Source organism: Podarcis erhardii (assembly GCF_964252035.2).
Source record: "Podarcis erhardii genome assembly, chromosome: 2".
NCBI lineage: Eukaryota > Metazoa > Chordata > Lepidosauria > Squamata > Lacertidae > Podarcis > Podarcis erhardii.
In genome coordinates this window covers 37,903,980-37,927,637 of record NC_138498.1, presented here as the reverse complement: position 1 = coordinate 37,927,637, position 23,658 = coordinate 37,903,980, and the positions used below count along the sequence as shown (strand labels likewise).

General features: G+C 39.6%; 1 protein-coding gene across 8 annotated transcripts in view; it reads left to right on the top strand.

Annotated features, from left to right (window-relative positions):
- The window catches only part of TNRC6C (trinucleotide repeat containing adaptor 6C), a 425,196-nt gene that overhangs the window by 319,949 nt on the left and 81,589 nt on the right, over positions 1 to 23,658 (top strand). For 7 of the 8 annotated variants that reach the window (XM_081850638.1, XM_081850636.1, XM_081850635.1 and 4 more), the window contains 2 exons: positions 14,069 to 14,165; positions 16,568 to 16,589. In XM_081850638.1, the coding sequence (XP_081706764.1) occupies positions 14,069 to 14,165; positions 16,568 to 16,589 (119 nt within the window). Of the gene's footprint in view, positions 1 to 3,436; positions 3,479 to 14,068; positions 14,166 to 16,567; positions 16,590 to 23,658 lie in introns of those variants that run through there. The other variant, XM_081850640.1, reaches the window with a different exon arrangement.

Genomic DNA, 23,658 nt, shown 5'->3' with positions numbered 1-23,658 from the left:
TTTTCCTAGTTATATAGCTATGTGTATCTATAAGTGGCAGCTCATAGGTTCCCTTTTATAAGCTCATCTCCCACTGAGCACCTTTTTCTCTCTAAACTTTCAGAAGTTATTCACCTAGGGTATGTACTGTGAGGTTTGGTAAACTCATCCATATTGGGGCTAATACAGTATTTTTAGCTTACAAGAGTGCATTTTTTGTACTTGAATGGCTTAAGGCAGGATTAAGCAAATTTCATTAAAAAGTGCTCTTTGTGGATTTCAGCTTTCACCTGTATGTGAATAGTATGGAATGATATGATGGCTTCTCATCTTACATTAAAGAGCATTACTGTTTAGTAGCTATAAAATAGTATTTCAGTAGCAGTTAGACTAGAGTCATTTGTATAAGCTACAAAGACAATGTTAAAGAAAAAGGTGCCTTTCTGTTTGAGATTCAGTGTAGCAAGTACAAAGCACTTAATATTCTGCCTTACTACTATAACCACCATAATAAATCTTAATTCCAAGTATTTCTAAGTCCTCTATTTTGTCACGTAAGCAAAAGTTTTCTCACTTAATCCCTCCCACTCCTGATTTGATGTTTCCCTCCTCTTGAGAATCCCAGGACCCTTGACATTTCATTGTGTCTCTTGACTAGCTCGCCAGGGGTCTGAGTTTAGAATTCTTCCCATCTACTTAATACACTGAATTCCATATTCACAATGCTTCTAACAAGTATGGAATTTAGAAAACTTTTAAAGGATCTATTGAATTTACAAAAGAAGCTGTCAGTTCATTGAAGAGTTACTGCACATCTGCAGCTCGGATGTTGTTTTACTATAATGTTAAGTAGGAATATATTGCAGGAATAAAATGTTCAAAAGTTCTTTTGAAAAAATCACAATTTCAAAGCAATCCTAAGCTTTAAGCCAGCAGTTTCCAACCATTTTGTTCCAGAAACTGTCAACTAGTTTGGGATATGATATACCTTGTTCTGTGAAAGAACTGTTGTGCTTTTTAAAAGTACAACCAGTGTGGAATTGAAACCCATTTAGTTATGATTTTTTGGGGTAAGATGCCTAGTTTGCCAGTCCTCAAAAAACAGTGAGAAGATTTCTCCCATTTCCCACAAGCCTATCTTATTAGCTACCTCCTCCTAGTTTCCTTAGTGATTTTGATTTGCAAAATACTTGGCACAGGTATTTTGCAAAAGTAGTTCAAGTTGTTCATTGCAACACCACTTCTGGTAAGAATGATTGCAAATGAGGGGGGAGACTAGCAGCTGCTGCTGCAGTGTTAGAACCCAAGTGGCAGCAGATGTTAAGCTGAATATTGTGTTAGTTCACCCATAATGTCAAAGCATGGATTGGTGCTATTATAAGAGTGATTTCTGTGCTCACACTTCCCTTGTTTCCCTTGAGCACTGCAATTTCCTCTCAATATTTTGACAAACCATAGTATGGCATTAATATCTAGATTGGCAGTCTGAATCATTTTCTTGCTTTTCAAACCTGAGTTTGATCATGGTATGCAAGATGAGCACAAACCATAGTTTTGTAACAGGACTGTGATCTGATGCAAATATGTGTGTATAAGGACACAAGTTATTTTGGACCAAGTTATTGTAGCAAGACATCATCTAATCACCATCAAACATCACTTGGGGCATTTGTGAAGTTGTGGTAGCTTTGCAGAAACCTATAAGGCCTGCATATTTGATTTATTTCAGTTGCATAAGGATGGATCCCCTCCCCTTTTTATCCTGGTTGCTCAACAGTCATTTCTTGATGGAGTAGTGATTTGCTACCTTTCACAATAATGGTGGAATTTTCAGTAATAAAGTCTTGATAGCGTGATTAGGGATTATGTTGAAGCAGAGACTGCCAATTGAATTAAGAGGTCTTCCTAACTGCCAACCTGTGCTATTAACTTCATTGTTTTTAGCCTCTGTTATCCCAAAGTGAGAACAGAGGTGAGGAAATTATCTGATTATCCAGGAGCACTGTCTTCTTTTTTCATTTTCTTCAACTGAGAGTTTACCCTTTGACTGGGTAAAAAAGTCGTAGCACAGAAAACGCAAGATCAAAGATTGCCATTCCAGTGAATTGCCCAATATATTCATGGCAGTTACTAAGATCACTCAGTTTTCTGCTCCCTAAAGACCTATGATGTTTGTGGGATCTATGCAGGTCTGGCTCCAGAGCTTTGGGAGGGATTGCCAGGCTGCCCTGAATGGGCCCTGGGAGTCCCCTAGTGGCTCCTCCAGTGCCCATTGCCACTTGGGCCCTTGTGAAGCCACTGCTGATGGTGCCAACATCCTGCTCATGGGATTGCCTAGTAACTCACAGTCCATTACAGTGCTGCTGCTGCTGGATAAGTGCACAAGAGGGTGGTGCAGTCATCAACCTTCCCTTCCCTTCCAGTGGTGCCAGTGCTTCAGTGGGTCCTGGCTCATTACAATACCAGTGATGCTGCTGTCAGGGGCTCTAGTGGCAGCAGGTATTGGTGGGGACAGGCAAGGCTTCAAGTGACGATAGGCCCCAAGAGTGTGTAAGTTGTCCATGCTTATCTCTAGTAGTATTTTTCAACAAGTTGGTTTATACACATCTTCAGGAATGAATGTGGAGCACATAGTTGTGGTTGATATTGCTGCTGCTGCTGTTGACTGCTCTTGAACAAACTTGAAGAGCCCTGCTGGACCAGGCCAATGGACCACCTAACCCAGTATCTTGTACTCACAGTGGCTGATTTGAACACAAGAGCCCTCTCCCTTCCTATGGTTTCCAGTAACTATCATTCAGCTATGGAGGCAGAACATGGGGAGGGTGGGACGACAAAAGAGAAGAATAGACAAGAAAAATGGGGGCTCTTTTCTTTCAGAGTAATACAAGTGTGGAAGATTCTAATGCCTCCCTTTTCAGTCCAAATACCTCTTTTAGCATGTATTTTTACTTAATCATTCCATGTTCATGCAAGTCTAGCTAACAGGCTTGCCCTTTATAACAGCTTCTGCATGGGAGAATTGCTGGAAATGAGGAATTTGCATTAGTTATGGCTCGTATTGGAGCACGTGCATATCCACCTTTTAGCCATGCTACAAAAGAAGAAGAAGTTCTACGCCCAGGTAATCAGCTCCCTGCCAAGTAAGGTTGAGATCTGTCACCATTCATAAATTTAGCACATTGAGCAAGTTTTGCATACCGTACATTTGTGGGGTGTGAGGGTGTTAAAATAATTTATTTAGGTTTTGCTAGTCGTTAAAGGGCTAGAACATTGATGCTGTACCCAGTCGTAGATGCCCTGCCCCCTAACTATTGGGAGTCTCTTTCAAGCACAATGTGATAATATGTATAAACTTTTTGAAAATGAAAACTGAGATTCAGGAAGCTGGACTAGTCATCTATTGCTTTGTTTTTTCAGAATTATAGCATGGGCACAACCTCACCATTGGCATCCCTTTGAAGAGACTCCAGTGTTCATCAATGACCTAATTAATTGTGTAAGACTGACTTCTATGTTGAGAAATCCCTCACAAGGAAAAGTTAGCTCTCTTTCATTGAGTTACATTTCTTCCTCCTATAATATCCCTCTTTTCAGTTTAATTTGCCAAATGTAAACCATTCAGTCTGAGAAGCATTCTGTGCCAGCTTCTTGCCTCAGGCTAAACTTGTTTTGGAAAGTTTCAGGGTAATGGTTCAGCCATTTCAGAGGAAAGAGATGGGGGAAACAAACTGTTTTAGTGCTTCCATCTTTTGGCGGAATACACTGAAACAAAAAGAAAATTCCCTGAGAAAGCTTAAGTTTACAGCAGCTGATTGCTTTGAACTACTGCTATGTTTCTTGATTCTCAGTAGGTATGACCAGATGTTAGGATAGACATCAGCTATGAACATTCATGCCCAGTTTTCTTCTGGTAGTGCAAAGATAGTATGTCTTTCACTATGTATTAACAATATGTCTTGCTCACTGGATCCCAAAGAGGATAGCGTATAGTTGGGAGTGATGAAGGAAATTTCTAGAGTGGTATGTAGATGGAAATGCTGAGAAGAGGCCAGGATTGCCAAAGCCAATAGCAAAAAGGGGATTATGGAATCCATGGCCTATTGGGCAAAATGTGGGATAGTGCACACACACTCATTTTTCTTCCCTCTCTCATGTTGGGGGTGATGTCAAATAGTTGACTTACTAAGCTTTGTTGCAGGAGAGGCTGGGCAAAGGATTGGGGTAAGAGTTGAATGTGTGATGTGATGGTTATAGTAGGAAGACAAAGAAGAAGGCGTAGATGGGATACAAGAGACCTGGTGGTGGGGTTTGATTGGCACTTCTTCTGATTGTGTATGTACATCTTTGGGAGGAATTGGCTAGAATAGGCTGATGAAAGAGGAGTGACAAAGTAGTGAAAGATTGGGTGAAGACATAGGAATATATATGAGTTCAATTTTAGGCAATATATTTTTGTTTACTATTTTTAGAACTTCTTCCTGTAGGGAGGTATAGGATAGTTCAAGGCTGTGGAACCTGTGCTTTCTTCTCCGATGATACTTCCATCACCCCCTGCCAGAATGGCCAAAGGTCAGGGATGATGGGAGTTGGAGACCAATAGCATCTGGAGGACCACAGACTTCCCACCCCTGCTTTAGTGTAGACATCTCAATGTGGTGTCTCATAATCAATATAGTGACATTTAATTATCCAGTTTATAGATACAGCGCTCTATCCTCTCTGATTCAGACCTTCACAGGTGTACTGTGATATTGCTGTCATGTATTCTGCCTTGCTCATTTGTTATAGTGGAGGAGGCACCTTTCTGCTTGTAGCCAGTGCTTTTGCCATTGTAATGATTACTGAAGCCCTTGCATGTACACAACTTCCATATCTGTATGCCAGTAGATTATAGCAGTTTAAACACCATTCTAAATTTGGTAGCATGGTAAAGCTTTTGTTCACAGTTTCAAGGCACATTTGACCCAACAGTGGCAAACAGGAAGGAAATCTCCATGCTCAGTGGTCTCTTTCATCTTTCAGCCAATGCTTCGTTTCTGTGTTTCAAAATAAACAAACAGAGGAGGAATGTGTAACATATACTAGGGTTTTATCAATGCGTTTGTAATCACAGTTCTAAAAATAACTTCATGAACACTGAAGAACCTTAAATATTATCCTTTCATTTCACTGCTAGATGATTACACATGGCATGTGTCAGCAGAAGCTACTGTTTGATAGACCACTTGGATAGTCAGTTCTATTATTTTAAGCTTATTTAAGTGCATGTGTTTAGAAATGTCATTATGTAAAACAGTTCTGAAAACTGAACTCTATTTTTTAAAAAACAAAAGTATCCTTTTCTGACTTAATTTGACCTGCTAATACAAATGTACCTGGGAGTACTTCCCATTGAATGCCTTAGAATTAAAAGTAAACTTCATGAATAGGATTGAGCTATTAAACTCAGAAACATGTATTTAGAAAAAATAGTGTTTCATTGTGAATTACACTTATGCCTCTTATACTTATCACTAATACATTAATTTGGTGGTATTCAAATCACACTGTATTTTTAATCAAGAGGAAAATGCTTGTGGTTCTCTGATTAGCTTTGAGAGATTCTAATTTAGTAATGTTTTGAAGCTAGTTAAGTACTGCTTTAAATAAACAAATGAATATGTGTAGAGAAACTAACATTGGAGACAGTAGATCAGATCCTATAATTTTATTATTTGGTCATCTCTAGTGAAATATTCCTAGAATCATAGAATTGAAGAGTTGGAAGGGAACCTGAGGGTCATCTAGTCCAAACCCCTGCAATGCAGGAATGTCAACTAAAGCATACATGACAGATGGCCATCCAACCTCTGCTTAAAAACCTCTAAGGAAGGAGAGTCCACCACCTCCTGGGGGAGCCCTTTCCACTATTGAAGAGCTTTTAATGCCAGAAAGTTCTTCTTAATGTTTAGTCAGAACTTTCCTTTCCAAATACACTCAACTACAGCTAAAACTGAGGCATTTCCCTAATAAGTTAAAATTTATGTGAGCCTTCCTTTCAGTTTAGATCTTTGTGAGAAATCCTCTGTGTGCCCTATCTTCTGAAGTGACATACAGTACATGGCTACTGGTGAGAAGGTCTTCTCAGTAACGATACCCTGGTTGTAGACTTCCTTCCTAAGACATGTTTATGTCATGCTTTGTCAAGCAAAGGCCTGTTGTCTTGAGTTTTTAATGCCACCTAAATTACTTGATTTTATTTTTATCTTCTGAATAAATTGCTTTTAAGGATTGCACTTTTGTATTTTGTTTGTTTGTTGTTACCTGACTTGTTGCTCTTGAAAAGGCAGGTTAATAAATTCTGCTAATAAGTACAAAATAGCAGGAATTCACTCTATCCTACAGTCCAGCCCTTTTGAATTACAACTTTATGCATTAATATTTTGAAAGGAAAAATAGTTGTTTCCAGATTCATGTGCAATACAGTAGCTATATTTAAGTAAGGTTTTAGGAGTATGTGTAATGGAAAAAAGGACATGCTGGGTCCATTACCTAGTGCATGTTCAGAGATGCTGAACCTAAGGATGAAAATCAAAGCTGTGATTAAATGCTTTGCATCTAACAAAATAAGCAAGAAATCGCAGGTCAGAATAACAAAACAGTGTGAGGAACATTGGGCAAAAGATTCCTGCATAGCAGGGGTGGACTGGATGACCCTCATGGTACCTTCCAACTCTACAATTCTGTGATTCTATTATTCTATGAATTATATCTAGATATCTTTACAGTCTCTGAAAAATATGAATATAAGTCAGTGGGTGACAATCTTCAAACAACAGGCTAGAGTACAGTACTTTAGCAAGTCTTAGAATGGCTGTAAGACTTGAGTATTCATGCAGAATGATTTTTTTAAAGGGGGGGCAAGAAGTGGGTGTAACTGCATGATCTGATCCTTATGTGGATATTCAGGATCCATCTGTACACATATTCAGATCTAACTCTGTATTCTGCAACATTTGAAAGTCACTTTCCAATGTCAAGCCCTAAGTGTGCAGCTTGTTTTGTAGTTTACTACAAAACACTGAGAGTTGTACTCTCATTGTACAACTCAGGATTTGCTAGGGGAATAAGGTATGGAAAGGACTTATAATACAGTCTGACAAAAAGGCTTCCTGTTACACCTTGTCTTAAACATGCTGTTCATCATTTGAAAAGAAAATATGCCATAATCCAACCCCCCTCCCCTATTTTTCCCCCAATGGGGACAAATTTGGAAAAAATGGTGGGAGAAGTTTCACTTCACTTCTTCCTATGATTTTTTCTGTGCCTTCCCATCTCTAAGCCTAACAAACAAACTGAACCTGCAGCAGAAGTTGTGCAAGTAGGCTTTGTTCTCATTGAGCTCTCCTTCAGTTCCTGTGGGTTAAAGGGCTGCAGTGTAATACAGAGCTGTGAGGGTGAAAAACCTGCTTTCCACTTCTAGAAACCTGTCATTATAATCAAGGTTAGCCTCTGTTGCAGTGATGTCCTTGACTGTGAGCTTCTGCTTTCTTCAGCGTAAGTGTCTCTCTGTTGTTTGTTTCTGTGAGGACATGAAAGTTGCTTCACATATTGGGACAGTGTTGAGGTAGGTCATCTACCACTGCAGGGCACCCTGGAGGAAATAAGTGATCTTCCTTCCACAGCTAGCAGTTGAGGCACTCTGCAGCCTCCTTGAAATGCAATGGAAAGGAGGGGAGAGATTGATGGGTATCATCATATTGATGATACCACATTCCAAATGACTGAACAACCTTTTGCAGGGCTTTCATGCTGAATTTCATGAGGGGCAAGATGTATCCCTGTGGGACCTTCACATCCCCAAAGGCCATGAAATCAAGCAGTGAATGTTTCTTACCTTGTCAGGAATTGGATGCTGTTTGGAAGAACAGAAGACAGGGGAGGGTTTTTCACATCTTGCCCTGTGATCTTGCCTAGGGAGTAGCATCTGGGGATGAGAAGTGGTAAATGGGGCAGGGAAAATAGGGGAATAAGGTATGGAAAGGACTGGAGCATTCCCTTCAAGCCACTCAACCATTCAAATTGATTTTTATTTAGAGCCAAACTTAGACATGAATGGATAACTTGGTGGTTTATTTCTAAAATACAACACAGTCAGATAAAATACATTAAAACTGCAGAAATGATTTCAACACAATCAATTAAAAAACCCCTCTAAGAGTCAGAACTACAAATACCTCCAGAAATCTAATTGTGGGCAACAAAAGAGCCAGGTGTTCCTCTCTAGCTACAGCAGCTGGAAAATTCCCTATCTCTCCTACCCATGTGCACTGGAGGGTGGGGGATTTGTTTGGGTTGTGACCTGTGCAGGGCAAGGAGCTGAATAGATTTAGGGCAGTGGTTCCCATTTTGCTAAGTACTGCGGACCCCCTGTCTTTCAAAAGCCGAGCCATGGACCCCCTACTTTTGAAAATGTTATCTCAGTGGTAGCTTTCGTTATGTGACTTGTGCCCCAGGTGGGTGGGTTATGCAGATTCCCTATTGGGAACCACTGGTTTAGGGGTTTGGGCATCATTTACCTTCTAGAGCATACATACCGTATTTTTCGCCCCATAGGACGCACCGGCCCGTAGGACGCACCTAGTTTTTTTGGGGGGAAATAAAGAAAAAAAAATTATTTCCTCCCCAGGTGCGGGGCTGGGGCGGGGGAAGCGCAATCTTCCCCAGCCCCCAGAACATGCTGCTATCTGCAAGCCGTGGGAGAGCTGCGCAAAGTTGCACAGCTCTCCCACGGCTTGCGGATAGCTTCCTGAAGCCTGGAGAGTGAGAGGGGTCGGTGCGCACCGACCCCTCTCGCTCTCCAGGCTTCAGTGAAAGCCTGCATGCGCCCCATAGGACGCACACACATTTCCCCTTCATTTTTGGAGGGGGAAAATGCGTCCTATAGGGCGAAAAATATGATATTTTACCAGTGAAGTTGTTGGCCTACTGGTATTTCTAAAATTGTCCCCTAGCAGCATGTTCACTTCAGTTATAGAGGACTGCACAAGCAGATATACAATCACAGACACAAATCTAATATTACAATAAGATAAAATCCACTCAAGTAATCAAGTCTCCCAAAGTTGGAGGGGGCGCTATCTGGAGAGGCATCTAGACCAACATTATTGGGCTGCAGTTGAAAGAAGAATTTGAAGAAACACTTAAGATATACAATTCTTTGATTTTCTCCTTGTGTGATATTTGAACCAGTAACTTTTAACAACTGATGGAGAACATGAGTTTCAGCCTTTTAAACGCTGTTTCAGTACTCATCTGGAGAGCAGAAATACCAATGACAATTTTAGCAAAGGTTTTTAATATCTTTGGCTGGTGTTTGTAGTAGTGAAGAATCATTTCTTTAAAAAAATTTTTAGAAAAGGCTAATGTGTTTGTAGGCCTTCCTTTGATCAGGTCTTGCTTGGAATTCTCTCACACTTTCAAAGTTGTCAGCTGCGCTGGCTGCATAGGTGTACACTTCATCTTTTGAAACACCCAACATCAAAACTGCCATGCAACCTCACATTTTAATTATGAATCCCAGTCTTTTCTTTATTATGTGGCAGAAGCATTTTGCACGAGAGTTATAGTGAAAGCAGGATATAGGACTACAACCCACAAATCAATGGCTCTTTCCTTTCTTTTCCCTTTATGGATGCCTTAAAATGCTGCCTTTCTGCATCTATCTGGATTTGGAACAGAAAGGAGTCTTGCTTTAACACCATTGGAGAAACTTCCTGAACACCTGCTTATGGAACAATTTATCATGAGCCAGTTACTAGATTTTCTTTTTAGGTTGTCTTCAACTACCATTGTAGCTGGAACTTTGTTCCAAGTGCCTTTTACACTGTAACATTCTCACTGCAGTGCGAGAAGGACACAGTTTCTGTGTTTCTCTATACAGTGGTACCTCTGGTTACGTATTCATTCGTTCCAGAGGTCCATTCTTAACCTGAAACTGTTCTTAACCTGAAGCACCGCTTTAGCTAATGGGGCCTCCCACCGCTGCTGCGCTGCTGGAGCACGATTTCTGTTCTCATCCTGAAGCAAAGTTCTTAACCCGAGGTACTATTTCTGGGTTAGCAGAGTCTGTAACCTGAAGCGTATGTAACCCAAGGTACCACTGTATATACATTCAAGGATTATTTAGTTGAAGACAGGTACCCAAATTTTAAATTTTAAACAGAATATGAAGCTGGTAGTTATTGGGTAGATCCACAGTATTCTGTGGGATCAAAATTAAGCATTCATATTTTGTAAATAAACTGTACTATTCAGAAGACATCTGAAGGCAGCCCTGTTCAGGGAAGTTTTTAATATGTGACATTTTAGTGTATTTTTCATCTTTGTTGGAAGCCGCCCAGAGTGGCTGGGGAAACCCAGCCAGATGGGCGGGGTACAAATAAATAATAATAATAATAATAATAATAATAATAATAATAATAATAATAATAATTGTTATTATTGTTATAATATTTCAGCACTTTGTTAAGTTCATCTTTGGGGGGGGGGGAAGTTTCACTGTTTTTGCCCATGGGTCATCAATTGATCATCCCTCAAGAAACAGAATTATACAACAGATTCCTTTCAATAACATAAAGTGTAAGCATTAGACTAAAGGATAACAGTTGTGTGTTGGTTGAGATCAACTATTTGGGGGGTGGGGCAGTATTTCTAGTGTAGCTCTCCTTCATGAGATGCAGTTAGTATGTGGCAAAAGTGAATCTTCCAATTTGTGAGAGATGGGAAAAAGCACCCCTTCCTGTATGGTACTAGCAGACATGGCAGCCTCCATCCAATATAGCAGAGGAAGAAATCGGTGTCATTTTTTTTCTGATAGCCGATTGCTGTGTAGATAGGTGTGAAGTAGAGGTGTATATTTGAGCAGTGATAAATTACAGTGAAATCATGTCTTTAAAAAACCTAAAGAGTTTTCCTGTCCTCCCTCCCATCTTCTCTAGAGGATTGGAAAAAAACCCTAGAATAGATTTGGGGGGAGGGGTGCAGGACAGAAATCCTTGCACTAATAGGATGACTTCAGTAAACCCACAATGTTTAAAACAGTGGTGGCCAAACTGGGCCCTCCAGCTGTTTTGGGACTACAGTTCCCTTCATCCCTGACCACTGGTCCTGTTAGCTAGGGATGATGGGAGTTGTAGTCCAAAAGCAGCTGGAGGGTCAAGTTTGGCCACCACTGGTTTAAAAGCTTTGCCACACACCAGCAGTGACATTTGTCTTTCCTTATTTTGTGTGAGCATCCATATTGACAAGTTAAGTGTATGCTACAGACTTTAGACAGCGTTTTTATCACATGGTTTAGCGCAGCGCGCGGGGACTCGCCAAGCGGGCGGCTCGGTTCAGGGGTGGCTCATGGGCCAATTAAGCGACCCTCATGGTCCACTTCTGGCCCATGGGCCTTAGGTTGCTGACCTCTGGCCTATGGGAAACCCACAAACAGGACCTGTGTGCAGTAGCACTCTCCACACTAGTGATTCCCGGCGAGTCTGACTCTGAATATATCTCCAATAGTGGAGATAGAACACAGCCATTGTGGCTAGTAGCCACTGACATGTATATCCCCTATGAATTTGTCTAATCCCCCTTTAAAGGTATCCTTCCTATACACCATGAATACATTTATACACCTCTGTCTTCTTTGCCTTACTTGCTGCTTTTTCTAAACTAAAAAGTCTCAAATGTAATCTTCCCTGATAGGGGAGTTCCTCTAACCCCTTGATCATTTTGGTTGCCTTTTTCTGAACCTTTTTCCAGTTCTGCAATATTCTTTTTTGAGGTGAGGTAACTAGATCTGTACAAAGTTTTAATTTTCAAACCCTTTCTGAAATTCACAGCTGCTGGGCAGTTCCCCCACTACAATAAATAAATGAAAACTTCAAGCTATGGTTTTCTTTTCAAGGTTTTTCTGTCCATACATTCACATTTTAACTCTCCAAGAGTTACTCTGTGATCCAAGTCTACGACGTTTTTTTCTATGATTTTAGCCATGATTGTAACACAAACATACACACAAACACTGGCTCTTTTCCTAGCATAGCAAACTGCAGCCCCCCTACATTGCAGGCTGTCAACCTTCTATCTATTTCTTTGCTTTTGTTCCTTCACAGCTTTTGTCACAGTTACAGTTTGAGTTAAAATATTCCCAAAACACAAAAGGCAAGCTTAAAGGTACTCTGGGAGCCGTAGTTCCCAAACCTCTTGATTGCAGTGTTAAAGGTAGTAAAAAAGACTACATTTTGCCATCTAGGATGGATGGGAAACCTGTGGTCCTCCAGATGTTATTGGACTTCTCCCATCTATGCCAGCCAGCATGGTCAGGGGGGTGGTGGAAGTTATAGTCCATCAATATCTTTGAGCGCCACAGGTTCTCCCTACCTGATCTAAGACACAACCCTTTGTATCCTAAACAGGAGTGTGTCCCCATGTTCCTCAGTGAGTTAATAATAAATACTTTTTTTAAAAAAAATGTTTAGCTTCAAATTTGGCCACATTGTGTGTGTGTGTGTGTGTGTGTGTGTGTGTGTGTGTGTGTAATATTTTCAAATTTCTGCATGAATATACTGTTCACTACTCCCTTTGTACTGTCCAAATACTCCCTTTAAAAAGCTTCACACTGAGGTTATACTTGAAAAAAGACAGATAATTAACTCTTGAACAAATTTCTGCTTTGAGAGAGGCTTATTTTTAGCAGAGTTCGTAGTTGCTGGCTGCGTAACAACATAATTCACAGTTCATTGATCTTGCTTGTACAGAACTATGGTGTTGGGTCAAAAGCTTCATCTGCTATCACAATGGGTCAGGATTTTGTATGCTGGATATCTGACACTGGGTAAAAATGACAGAAGAGTGACAGACTTCCTGCCTATTTTCTCAAATTTGCCACTTTACAAACTGTAGCACAGTGCCCATGAGAGAGATTGCTATTGTTACCAGCTGGAAAAGCTTTGGGAAATAAGCTGTAACCGTACCTATTGAAAAACAGCTTGATGGTGCGGAAGATGTGTGAGTTTTTAGCATACTTAACACATCTAGCTTGATCTGCAGCCCAGTGAAACCAAAATTCTTGGCCTGAAATTAAATTGTAGAGTGGATTGGGTTGCCTATGTGTAATTTTTGAACCCTCTCTGGAGATACAGTGTGACTGAACCTTGGCCTTTTTATGTTTAATTACTCATATCTCTAATATTTTAAGTTCAAATACAGTACTGAAAACAAATGGAGCTTAAGTGATTTTTAAAATGTAAAAAAGCTAGAATTATTCTTCAAATTAAAATTATAATCTATCTCCTCACCACCACTACCTTTGTTCCATCAGCTACTTATTCCAATTGTAATGAAATGTTAGTCCTTTTGCATTTTTAGTGAAATTTGTACCTACATCCCCACTAAAGATGTAGTTACTAGTTTTTAGCTGCAATTTTTGCTAATTTGTCGTTTATTAATCCCTCTAATACTATTTTTCTATTATTTATTAGGGTTAGGTTTTTATAGGTTTTTGCATCAGGTTTCTTACCAATCTAGTGAGACTTTTTAAAAAAGAGTTTCAGGTGTGTATCTTTAAAGTTTCTCAAGTGTTCACTTAATAAGTTGTAGGTACTGTATTCCACACCCCGTACACCCCTAAAATATGCTTTGGAGGGTCCCCCAGTCATTCAGAGCAGATTTGGGGGACATGTGGAGTGCTGTGGTGGAATGGAGAGAGGGGAAAGAAAAGCCCTGTTGCTTGAGACATTTGCTCATACTATTTTTGGTTTCATCTGTGGTATATGCAGAACAATTGAAGACGTATGGAACATACAGGAAATGCCTCTTGTAAGACTTGGAAATTTTGATTGCTTTTGTAGGGTTATTAATTAATGCCAATTATTTCTAAATGCTGTTTGTTACAGTAGTAAAGAGTTGTGGGTTACTGATTATTATTTTTTAAATACACATTGTAGTATAAAATGCATTTAAATATTAGCAGCTTTGGATATCACTCAGGCTTATTTACAGCTTTTGTGTAAAACAACCCTCTCTAAAACAGTTACCATTCTGCCATTTTAAACAGGGAGAAAGAACAAACACAAGAAGAGGAACATTTGATGGAAGAAAAGAAAAAGAAAAAGCAGGAAGAAAAGAAAAAGAAGGAAGGTGCTCAGAAAAAGGTTTGTTTGAATGTCTCTTTAATGATGTAATTTTATTATTTTAGGGTGATTGTATCTTGGATTAATTATTTGGATTTGCTTTTATATATAGTCGCATAGTCTGTGACCAATATTTGTAAAAGCTACCAAATTTTATGCATTTGGTTTTCGTCACATTTCTTCTAACAGGCAGAAATATACCATGTGATCTATGCATCTGTGCATCTAAGAAAATGCTTTTACTATAATTGGATTAGAAATACCCATATTTATTATCCAAGAGGGGCCAGAGGCCTCCTAAACCTAACCCAGACAACTGTTCCAAAAGAAACCCATGGTTGATGCTATCAAAGGCTGCTGAGAGGTGCAGAAAAACCAATAGGCTTTCGCTCCTTCTATCCAATCCCCATTAGAGTGACGAAGGCTGTTTCTATTCTGAAACAGAGCTTGAAGCCAGATCAAAATAGCCCATTTGTTAATATTTGGTCTATAGACCATTATGTATAATTAAGGATTTTTCTTTCATACAAATTCAATTTATAAGTTGTAGTTCAATTATGAACAATATTTTAGTAACACATGTTGCCAGGATATAAAGAACTGTGCAGCTAGTTCCACATGCCTGGGGAAGGTTCGGGATTTGGGCTTGAGCTTCTCAAAAAGCAGCCGCCCCCATGCCATAGACCAAATGGAGGAAATTTTCAGGAGCAACTTGTAGTGATGAGGGTGATGGGGATGATGATAATAAACATGTTTCTGCCCCACTGTTTTTACCAGAGGGTTCAGGTAGATTTCAAATATATCAGTGTGATACACATAAACAAAAACACAGCCTAAAATCGTAATGAATTACAACAGAAAACATCAATGTAAATCAGTAGCAGAATGTATGATAAAATCAGACACCAACAAAAGCCTGCTTAAATAAAAGCGAATTCACCACCCTCCTAAACTCAGGGAGCAAGGGGCCAGACACACTTCTCTCAGGAGGCTCTTTGAAATACCTGGCCCTGGAATTCTGGCCCTGCAGTCATTTGCTCAAAGAGAAGGGGGAGCCAGAATCCCCACTGAGTATGTCCAAGCATTTGGATGTATTTTAAGTAGCTCTTTTGAGACTGGGCATTAAAAATGTTAACCTTTAACACCTCTGGTATCTACTTTTTCCACCCAAAACTTAATATATTTAAACTGCTCATAAAATTCTTTCTATGAATCTGATTTGCAAGCAACTTACAGCCATTTTATTGCATTTAAGGCAGTTTCAAGTCAATTTCTTTCAACAGAATAATGGTTATTTGCAAATATACTCGTTTAAGGTACTTGTAGATTGTACTGTGGATTCGAACCGCCGACCTTCTGATCAGCAAGGCCAAAAGGTTCAGTGGTTTAGACCACTGGTTTAGATCACAGCACCACCCGCTCCTGTTTTACCTTGTGTATCTTCAAGATATAAAAATATTTCCTTACTTAGTCTAATTCTTTCATTGACACTCTAAACTATTTTCATTGCTCAGTTCATGTAATTATTTAACTGCTTGTGTGACTAGTGCCAAGAGTTCTCTGTAAATATACTGAAGTGCCTTATTTCATAATGTATCCTTATGGGTGATGTTCATATTTCATAGCTTAATACTGCCTGTCTCAGTAGTGTCTATACATAGGTAATCTGTAAATTATAACATATATTCAAAATAAACTTTGTAGCATATGTTCTGTACATTTATTTCTTAAGTGGTAAAGCAGCAATTTGTGTTATCAAACTAGACCTGTATGTTGACTTCTGCTGCTGAGCGCCCATCTTTGCTTTCACTTTAAAGCAGAATCATGAGTTAAAATGAACAAACTTCTAGAGGAAAAGATGTAAGAAATTTTAACTTTGAAATATAGTGGCTTCCCAAGTAGAATACACATTTTTATATGCATATAAACAAATGTTTTTTATGCCATAAACCATTGCAAAAATGTATACATGCATGTGCCAGAGAGCGAGGGTTGGTCACAGCTCACATTCTTCATATATGTGCTCCCAAATGTTGAGATCTCTCAAGGAAGTAGTGTTTTTGTGAAAAGATAGCTATGAAGTGATTGCCCTTTTGTGCTGAAGCCTAGTTCTGCTATTGTTTGGTTGCAGTCCTAAACACCTTACTGCTTGCATCTGTAAGACTTCATTCTTCTTGTTGCACCAAGAAGAAAAAAAGTAAGCACTATAATATACTTCAGGTGTTCTGCTGCCAGTAAAAGGCTATGGAAAAACAACAGCTCTGTCCTCCTCTATTCTTAAAAAAAATTGTGTATTCTAAACTGTTGAACAAGCCATATTTGGTTATATTTTATATATGGTATGGTTGATTGCAAGATGCTTTTCACAGATGTCTTCAGTAAAAATCTTGCTACTAACAACTTTTTTTCTTTTTGTTTTTCAGGCTGCTGAACAAAAAACCAAAGGTAATTGAATAATTGATTCCTTATAAAATATTCATTGCTTGCAATTATTTAGAATTTTCATTTCAATGCAGAATATAGGCATTGAACTGTTTAATTGTATGTGCAATCTTTAGACTGTTGTGATACTAGTTTTAAGCTTGCAGACATACACTTACTGCAGGCGTCATGAGCAAGTTCCTCCTCCTTCCCTTCTCTGGGTTGACATAGCCATAGTTTGCCATGATATCTGAATTGGGTAAACCATGGTTCCTGCTAAGTATAGTTTGCATACAGTGGTACCTCTGGTTACGAACTTAATTTGTTCCGGAGGTCCGTTCTTAACCTGAAACCGTTCTTAACCTGAGGTACCACTTCAGCTAATGGGGCCTCCTGCTGCCGCCGCGTCACCAGTGCGCTATTTCTCTTCTCATCCTGAGGTAAAGTTCTTAACCCGAGGTACTACTTCCGGGTTTGCGTACTCTATAACCCGAAGTGTTTGTAACCCAAGGTGTTTGTAACCTGAGGTACCACTGTACTAGCCAGGGAATGAAACTTGCTTCAAAATGTGGTTTCAGTCCCTATCTTGGAGGCTTCGTATTTGAGGAGTTGACATCAATACTGAGACAAATCTTGCTTGGATCACCTTCTCTGAGCAGAAGCTCTACCCTATAGTCACTGGGGTGAGTCACAGAGATGAGAAGGATAATAAGGTATTTTCCTCTACTCTCTTAGCAAGGGACTGAAGGCTCACTGTGTTTCTGGATCAGTCACAACCCTTAGTTCTTATTACACTAAATTTAGAAAACCTTATGAACAGCACCCTCAGTTTCTTGGGGAAGACATACACATGTCACAACAACAGCTAGAACTAGCTATTCCTATGGTCAAAGAGGGCAGCACCCTTTCCGAACAAACCAACTCTCTGCCTGTCCCCCATGCTATAATAATCAAAACTCCTTGCTCACATAGCCATAGGTGGCTTTTAAAGTACCTTGTGTCTTTAGGTATACTTTTGTGTTTTTTATCAAAAGAGGGAAGTGTGACCAGCTGTCCATGCATGCATCACCCGCCTTGCCTTTGTAGCCTTCCAGGAAAAACAACCACTAACAAATTGCTAGAGAAAAGCCTTGAGGAGGCTGATGGATCCATTAGCTCTCCATTTAGCCTCTCACTTTTGATGGTAATACCTAGAAAATCAGAGCATCTTTGTTCACACCTCAGCTCTACTTTATGTAAAACAGGAGCAAATAAAGGTGCCTTGATTAGGTGTTGCCAGGCGTAGGGAAGAGGCTATATGCCTCTGTTGCCCTTCCTGTGGCTTTTTTTTTTTTTAACCAGTCCACTTCCAGCATGCATTCCCAACTCTTACCAGCTACTGGGCCCACACCCTAATCCAGCTTCTGTCACCCCTCTCTCATGGTCTTCCCTCCTGTCTTGCCATGGTGAGTCAACCCTTCCTTTCCAACTCCCTTGACATTTCCAAGTCCCCTTTCCTCTTTCTGTGTTTCATAGAATTGGAAGGAACCCCAAGGTTCAATACAATGTTGTTTCTCTCTCGGCTTCTTTTGCTTTTGGGCTTTGCTTTTGGTGTCTGCAATTTGAATACCAGAGAGGCAGTTACAAAGGAGATGGTAACAGGGGCTGTGAGAAATTTTTAATCATGGCATCACCTTCTGTGAAGTGAATGTAGGCCTTCTCTACCCCCATCCATTGTGTAAGGCAAGGTTTCTCTTCCAGCTTCAGGGAGTGTGTAGGTAGGTGTTTTTAAGACATGTTCTCTTTTGTTTTGCATATGTGACACCTGGAAGATTCCGTGACGGAATATGACTGGAAAACGTCCCCTACCCCTGAACCTACATGTAATACTGAAGTCTTGCCCACTAGAAATCTTATTTAACCACACCTTTGGGTTTTGAGGTTTCATCATATCTTACCAGGCATTTTCAAGCATGCATTTGCAGTCATGAGACTAAAAATGCTCCCTACAAAGATAAGAATAATTCTGTACCCAGTGCTAGAGTCTATGTTTCTTCTTCACTTGCATAGAATACATAGAAATATACACAGCCCTGCTTCAGGTTAGCATTTCAGAGTGAGGTCAAGACTTGAGATCAGAAGTAGCAATCAGTGTTCCACCTGAAAGTCCCATTCTTCCTGATTTTGCTTCAAAAATATGGTGGAGGTTGACAGCCTTTTAGACTTGGAGGACAATGGAACGATTCTTTCCCGCTGCTCCATGTCAAGTAATTTGGGAAAGTGCCCCTCACTGCCACTGTCATGCATCTTTTTGCTTCATCATTACAAAGAAAGTGGGTGTAGAAATACTATTCTTAAACAGGAATGAATCAAAAAGTTTCTGAAGATGTTTAGGCTGATCACGTGAGGTGTTACGATAAATCTGTACCAGGGTGACTTCTAAGGCTCCATTGACCAATGGATAATCAACATCAAAATCTTTCTCTCTCTCCATCTGGAACAGTACGCTGTTTGTTTAGCAGGAACAAATAGTAGTTCCAATATTCAGTCCTCCCTCTTTGTTTCATTCACTTCAGCAAACCTGTTGTCCCTTGATGGCAAAGTTTCAGGAACACAACATTCAGGGAATTACATCTTGATAACCATGATAGTGGCTCTGTGTCTGTATCTTTCCCCAGCCCTGCACAGTTTTCTTTAATTGATGGGACTTTTAGGAAGATGATGGAGCCAGCAGCAGAAGTCATCCCGAGAGATCCCAGTTAGCTTGGATACCTTTCTTCCCCCAACCTGATAGAAAATTCTGATTGATTCTTGGTTCTTCTCAAAAATACTTTTATCTTTTTCAACAGGGACCCCTGCTGTATTTTTCTCTCTCTAATGAAAAACAACAACAGAAAACAGTTAACTTTCATACTGTGTTTTGAAAGAAAGTGGAATCGCATATCCTGTTAGGTATAGTTTGGTGTAAAATAACACCAACTACTGCTTACTTAGCCACATTGTCTCCTGTAGTCTCAGGAAGGAGTGACTGGTTAAGCAGAAAAACGTTTTTCCTGTATGTGGGTGTATGTGGCATGCTGCCAATTAAATATTACACAGGGGCCTCATATGGCTAAATGTTTTCATTCATGGCATAGAATGTACAAACTATCCAAAATAAATATATGTACCGTCTTGCAATAGAAGGTTCTTTGGAAAAGATTTTCTGCTTTTGATGTTACTGTTCCAGTCCATAACTGAGAGCTGTTTCAAGAAAGACTTACTCTCTACACAAATACCATAACATTGCTGGATAACACTAAAAGCATATTCAGTTCAGCACTCTGTCTCCAACAATGGCCAATCAAGTGACACAGGGATGCTTGCAGATAGAGCATGATGGTGAGATCCATTCCTTGATGTTTGTCTGCAGCGTACACATGTTTAGTGTTCATTTGAAAGGAACTTGCATGTGTCTAACTAGACATGGAAAAGGTTCAAAGGAGCTAAATGTGTCATCTTTATCTGCTACAATTCTTAGGATTCATGTGTAGATAAAGAATTACCTGACGTTCAGAAGACATCTTAAGGCAGCCCTGTTCAGGGATGTTTTTAATATGTAATGCTGTATTGTTTTTAATACTGATTGGGAGCCGCCCAGAGTGGCTGGGGAAACTCAGCCAGATGGGCGGGGTATAAATAATAAATTATTATTATTAATTATTATTACTGCAGTCTGCATTTTCTGTCATGATTAGTCATGCAGATATATAGTTGATGAGATATAAAGCATATGCACTTTTTAATTTTATTCATTCATTCATATTTATGCCTTGTTTTTTAGCCAAGATTTGCTTCCAAAGTGTATTAAAATTACAAACCACAAAACATGGAATATGTTAGGGATTCACAGAGGTGTTTATGGTATCTGTTCTGGTCACTGAAAGGAGTAGCTGCTTTCCACAGATATGTTAACCTCTTTCTTTGCTCTGGAGATCCAACAAATGACTTTTCTGCTTGATCATTTTCACTGTCACATTATCATGAGTTGTTGGGACAATCTCTTCTATGTGATGTTAGAAGACATTCCATAGCAGCCATGGCCAAATTCATTGACTTTTCCAGAGGGGTTATTATCCCAGAAAGGGGAGTGCACTCCAGTACTACTTTTGATACCAGTATTCTCAATAGCCTTGTTTGCCTGACAACATCAGCAACTTTCTCCAGGTATGCTAGTTTGTGTCATGGAGAGTTATTATGAAGAACAAAAGTAGGTTTCTTATGACTACATAGAGCAATAATCCAAATGTTGTCATACAACCCACACTACAGATGTGTCTTTAAATTAGGAGTGAGGAACTTGGGGCCCTCCAGATGCTATTTTACTGAAACTCCCACTATCCCTGCCATGTTGCCTGGGTCTGCTGGAAGTTGGATGCAAACAACATTTTGAAGGCAGCGTGTTCCTCATCCATGCTTTAGGTTGTAAACTCTCAGTGTGGTTATGAAGCAAACAAAGAGGCCAGCACTCACTACACCTCTTTAGACATGTGCAAAATAGAAGGAAAGAAGACTTAACCATTGTCTCTAGAACATTCTCTAAGTTGCTCTGTGGAATCTGAAAACCCATGTATCCATTTCACAGCACACGAAGAACAACTAGTTATTGATAAGCAACTTTTAATTAGTTCATAAAAGAAAGTTTTAGATTTGTTGGATCCATGGAAAGTCTGTTGAGTTCACTGCCCCTTAGGTTTCCTGATGGTCTTCGCAGAGAATGTTTAAGAGCTCCTCTTTTGCAAGTTTTGTAGTTTGTTATTCATTTTTAGAACACCATCAGTGTACAGGCCACTTACAAAGTAATATGAGGAACAAAAAAACACTAAAAAAAAAAAAAGCACAGAGACAGCTACTCTGTTATAGTGCTCCCTCTTCTCCTTAGACGAATCTTTCTTTTTCTTGTTACTAAAGAAGGAATACAGTGGTACCTCAGGTTACAGATGCTTCAGGTTACGGACACTTCAGGTTACAGACTCCGCTAACCCAGAAATAGTACCTCGGGTTAAGAACTTTGCTTCAGGATGAGAACAGAAATTGTGCGGCGGCGGCACAGCGGCAGCAGGAGGCCGCATTAGCTAAAGTGGTACCTCAGGTTAAGAACAGTTTCAGGTTAAGAATGGACCTCCAGAACGAATTAAGTTCTTAACCCGAGGTACCACTGTATACTGAATGTGCTATAAATCTTCACTAATGAGAGGTGACAAGTTGGGTACCATTCCAAAATTGCTCATCATAGTTTAGCAAAATGTTTAAAATTCAGATAAAGCCACAGTCCGAAAAACGTGGGAATCACTTTTTGCCCTACCCCTCTGGTTATATTTAAAGCTTAAAAGCTTTAGTCCCGATTCCCTAATGGTGGAATAGGAATAGTAGATTCAATAACTCAGCTCTCACAAATCCTCCGGTGATCCTGGTATAGACGACATCCTTGCCTTTCCCCACCTTTCCTTTGTTTTGTTTGATGAATTGAATTAAGCAAAATACTATGCCTGCCTTTCTTTGCTTTTCTAAGGAAAAGAAGCATTAAACGTCAGTGATTTGCTGAGAGAGCTTGCGAGTTTTGTGTCGGGCCAAAAGGTCATTCAGGAAAATCAATCTCACAGAATAGCACTGTGCTGGCTAGAATATAAATTTAGCCCAACTACTCAACAATAGTTGAGGTAGTTGTGATCAAGCTTCCTGCTGCTTTATGGTTATTTATCCGCCCACAGTGTATACTTCACTGTGCAATAAAAGACTTTTTCTGCTCTAATGTGCTTTGCCTAGTGCACTTTATTAAGCCACACCAGCTGTGATGTGCCCAAACAGTTGAAATTTTAGAAATCACAATGGTTTTAGAAAATTCATTTTTATTTTGGCATGGGGTAGAGAGGGATAGGCTGAGATCTATGTACTCAGGGATTATTGTCTATATGCGAAGGGCAACTTCTGATAGCTGCATCCCATAGTTGCAATATTTGAAGAAAGAAGCCTGCTGTATATTGTGATATACAGGAAAGATTATTCTAAGCATGTTGCAATTTTTAAAGAGTGTTTATTTCATATTTCAAAAATACATTGGCCATGATCCTGAGCACCATAGGCATACAAGGTCTCTGTCTCTGGGAGACCTTCTGTATGTTCAGTCTCATATGTGAAGTCACATTCCCCCATGATAACAGGCATATTTTAAAAGGTGCATTCTAATAATTAGGACATCCTCCTACAGTATACAGTATACAGATGCAATGACCAAAAAAGGCTCATATTTTAAAGCGAAGTGTGTTCATACAAGGGTATGATCTGCACAATTGATACGTTGGATGTGTCTCTTATAGTCCAGTACATATCAGATGCAAAAATTTTTTAAAAAGTTTTTAAACAGATGTCTCATGAATGTGCATAAATCTAAACACAGTATTACCCTGAATGGTGGAGGTAAATAACTCAAAAAGTGCTTGATGAATATTAAACATATTCAGCTGAGTGCCTCTTGCAAGCAATTGGGGGGGGGAGGGGGGAAATGGAGCATCCTGGAAGAGGGCATAGCTTCTTAAAAAGCCTTCCACGTGGAAGCATTTGACACACCTCCTTTCCTAAAGTTTTTGAAGAAATGCAGAAAATAAGGGCCAAAGATGTTAAACATTTCTCCTTTACTGAAATGTTAACTCTTCTGTACCTTTAATGAAATGAGCATTGCATCTCCCCCGCCCTCTCTGAGTAACACCAGTATCTGCAGGATCAACACAGGCATAAGAATAGTGTGTGCTCCCTCTGCTGTTTGCAGAAGATTCCTCTTTTAGATTGTTCATAAAGAGTGGTTCTGATATGCAGGGTTTCCTTCTTCATTGATAGGATGCCATGCTGTGTGGGGTTTCCCCCTCTTCTCTGTATCTTTTCCAGTTCTTGTGTGGTAACTCTGCACAGTACTCATTGGTGTTTCCTAATGATTCCTAACATGTGCCAATGACTTTTTGAACCTTGTCCACAGTGACTCCAAAGTATTTCTATGGAATGATAATATGTAACTTGAAAGCCAACATTTTGTACAAATTGGAATTCTGAATTTATTAATTTTATTTCCTTTTTTAAATTC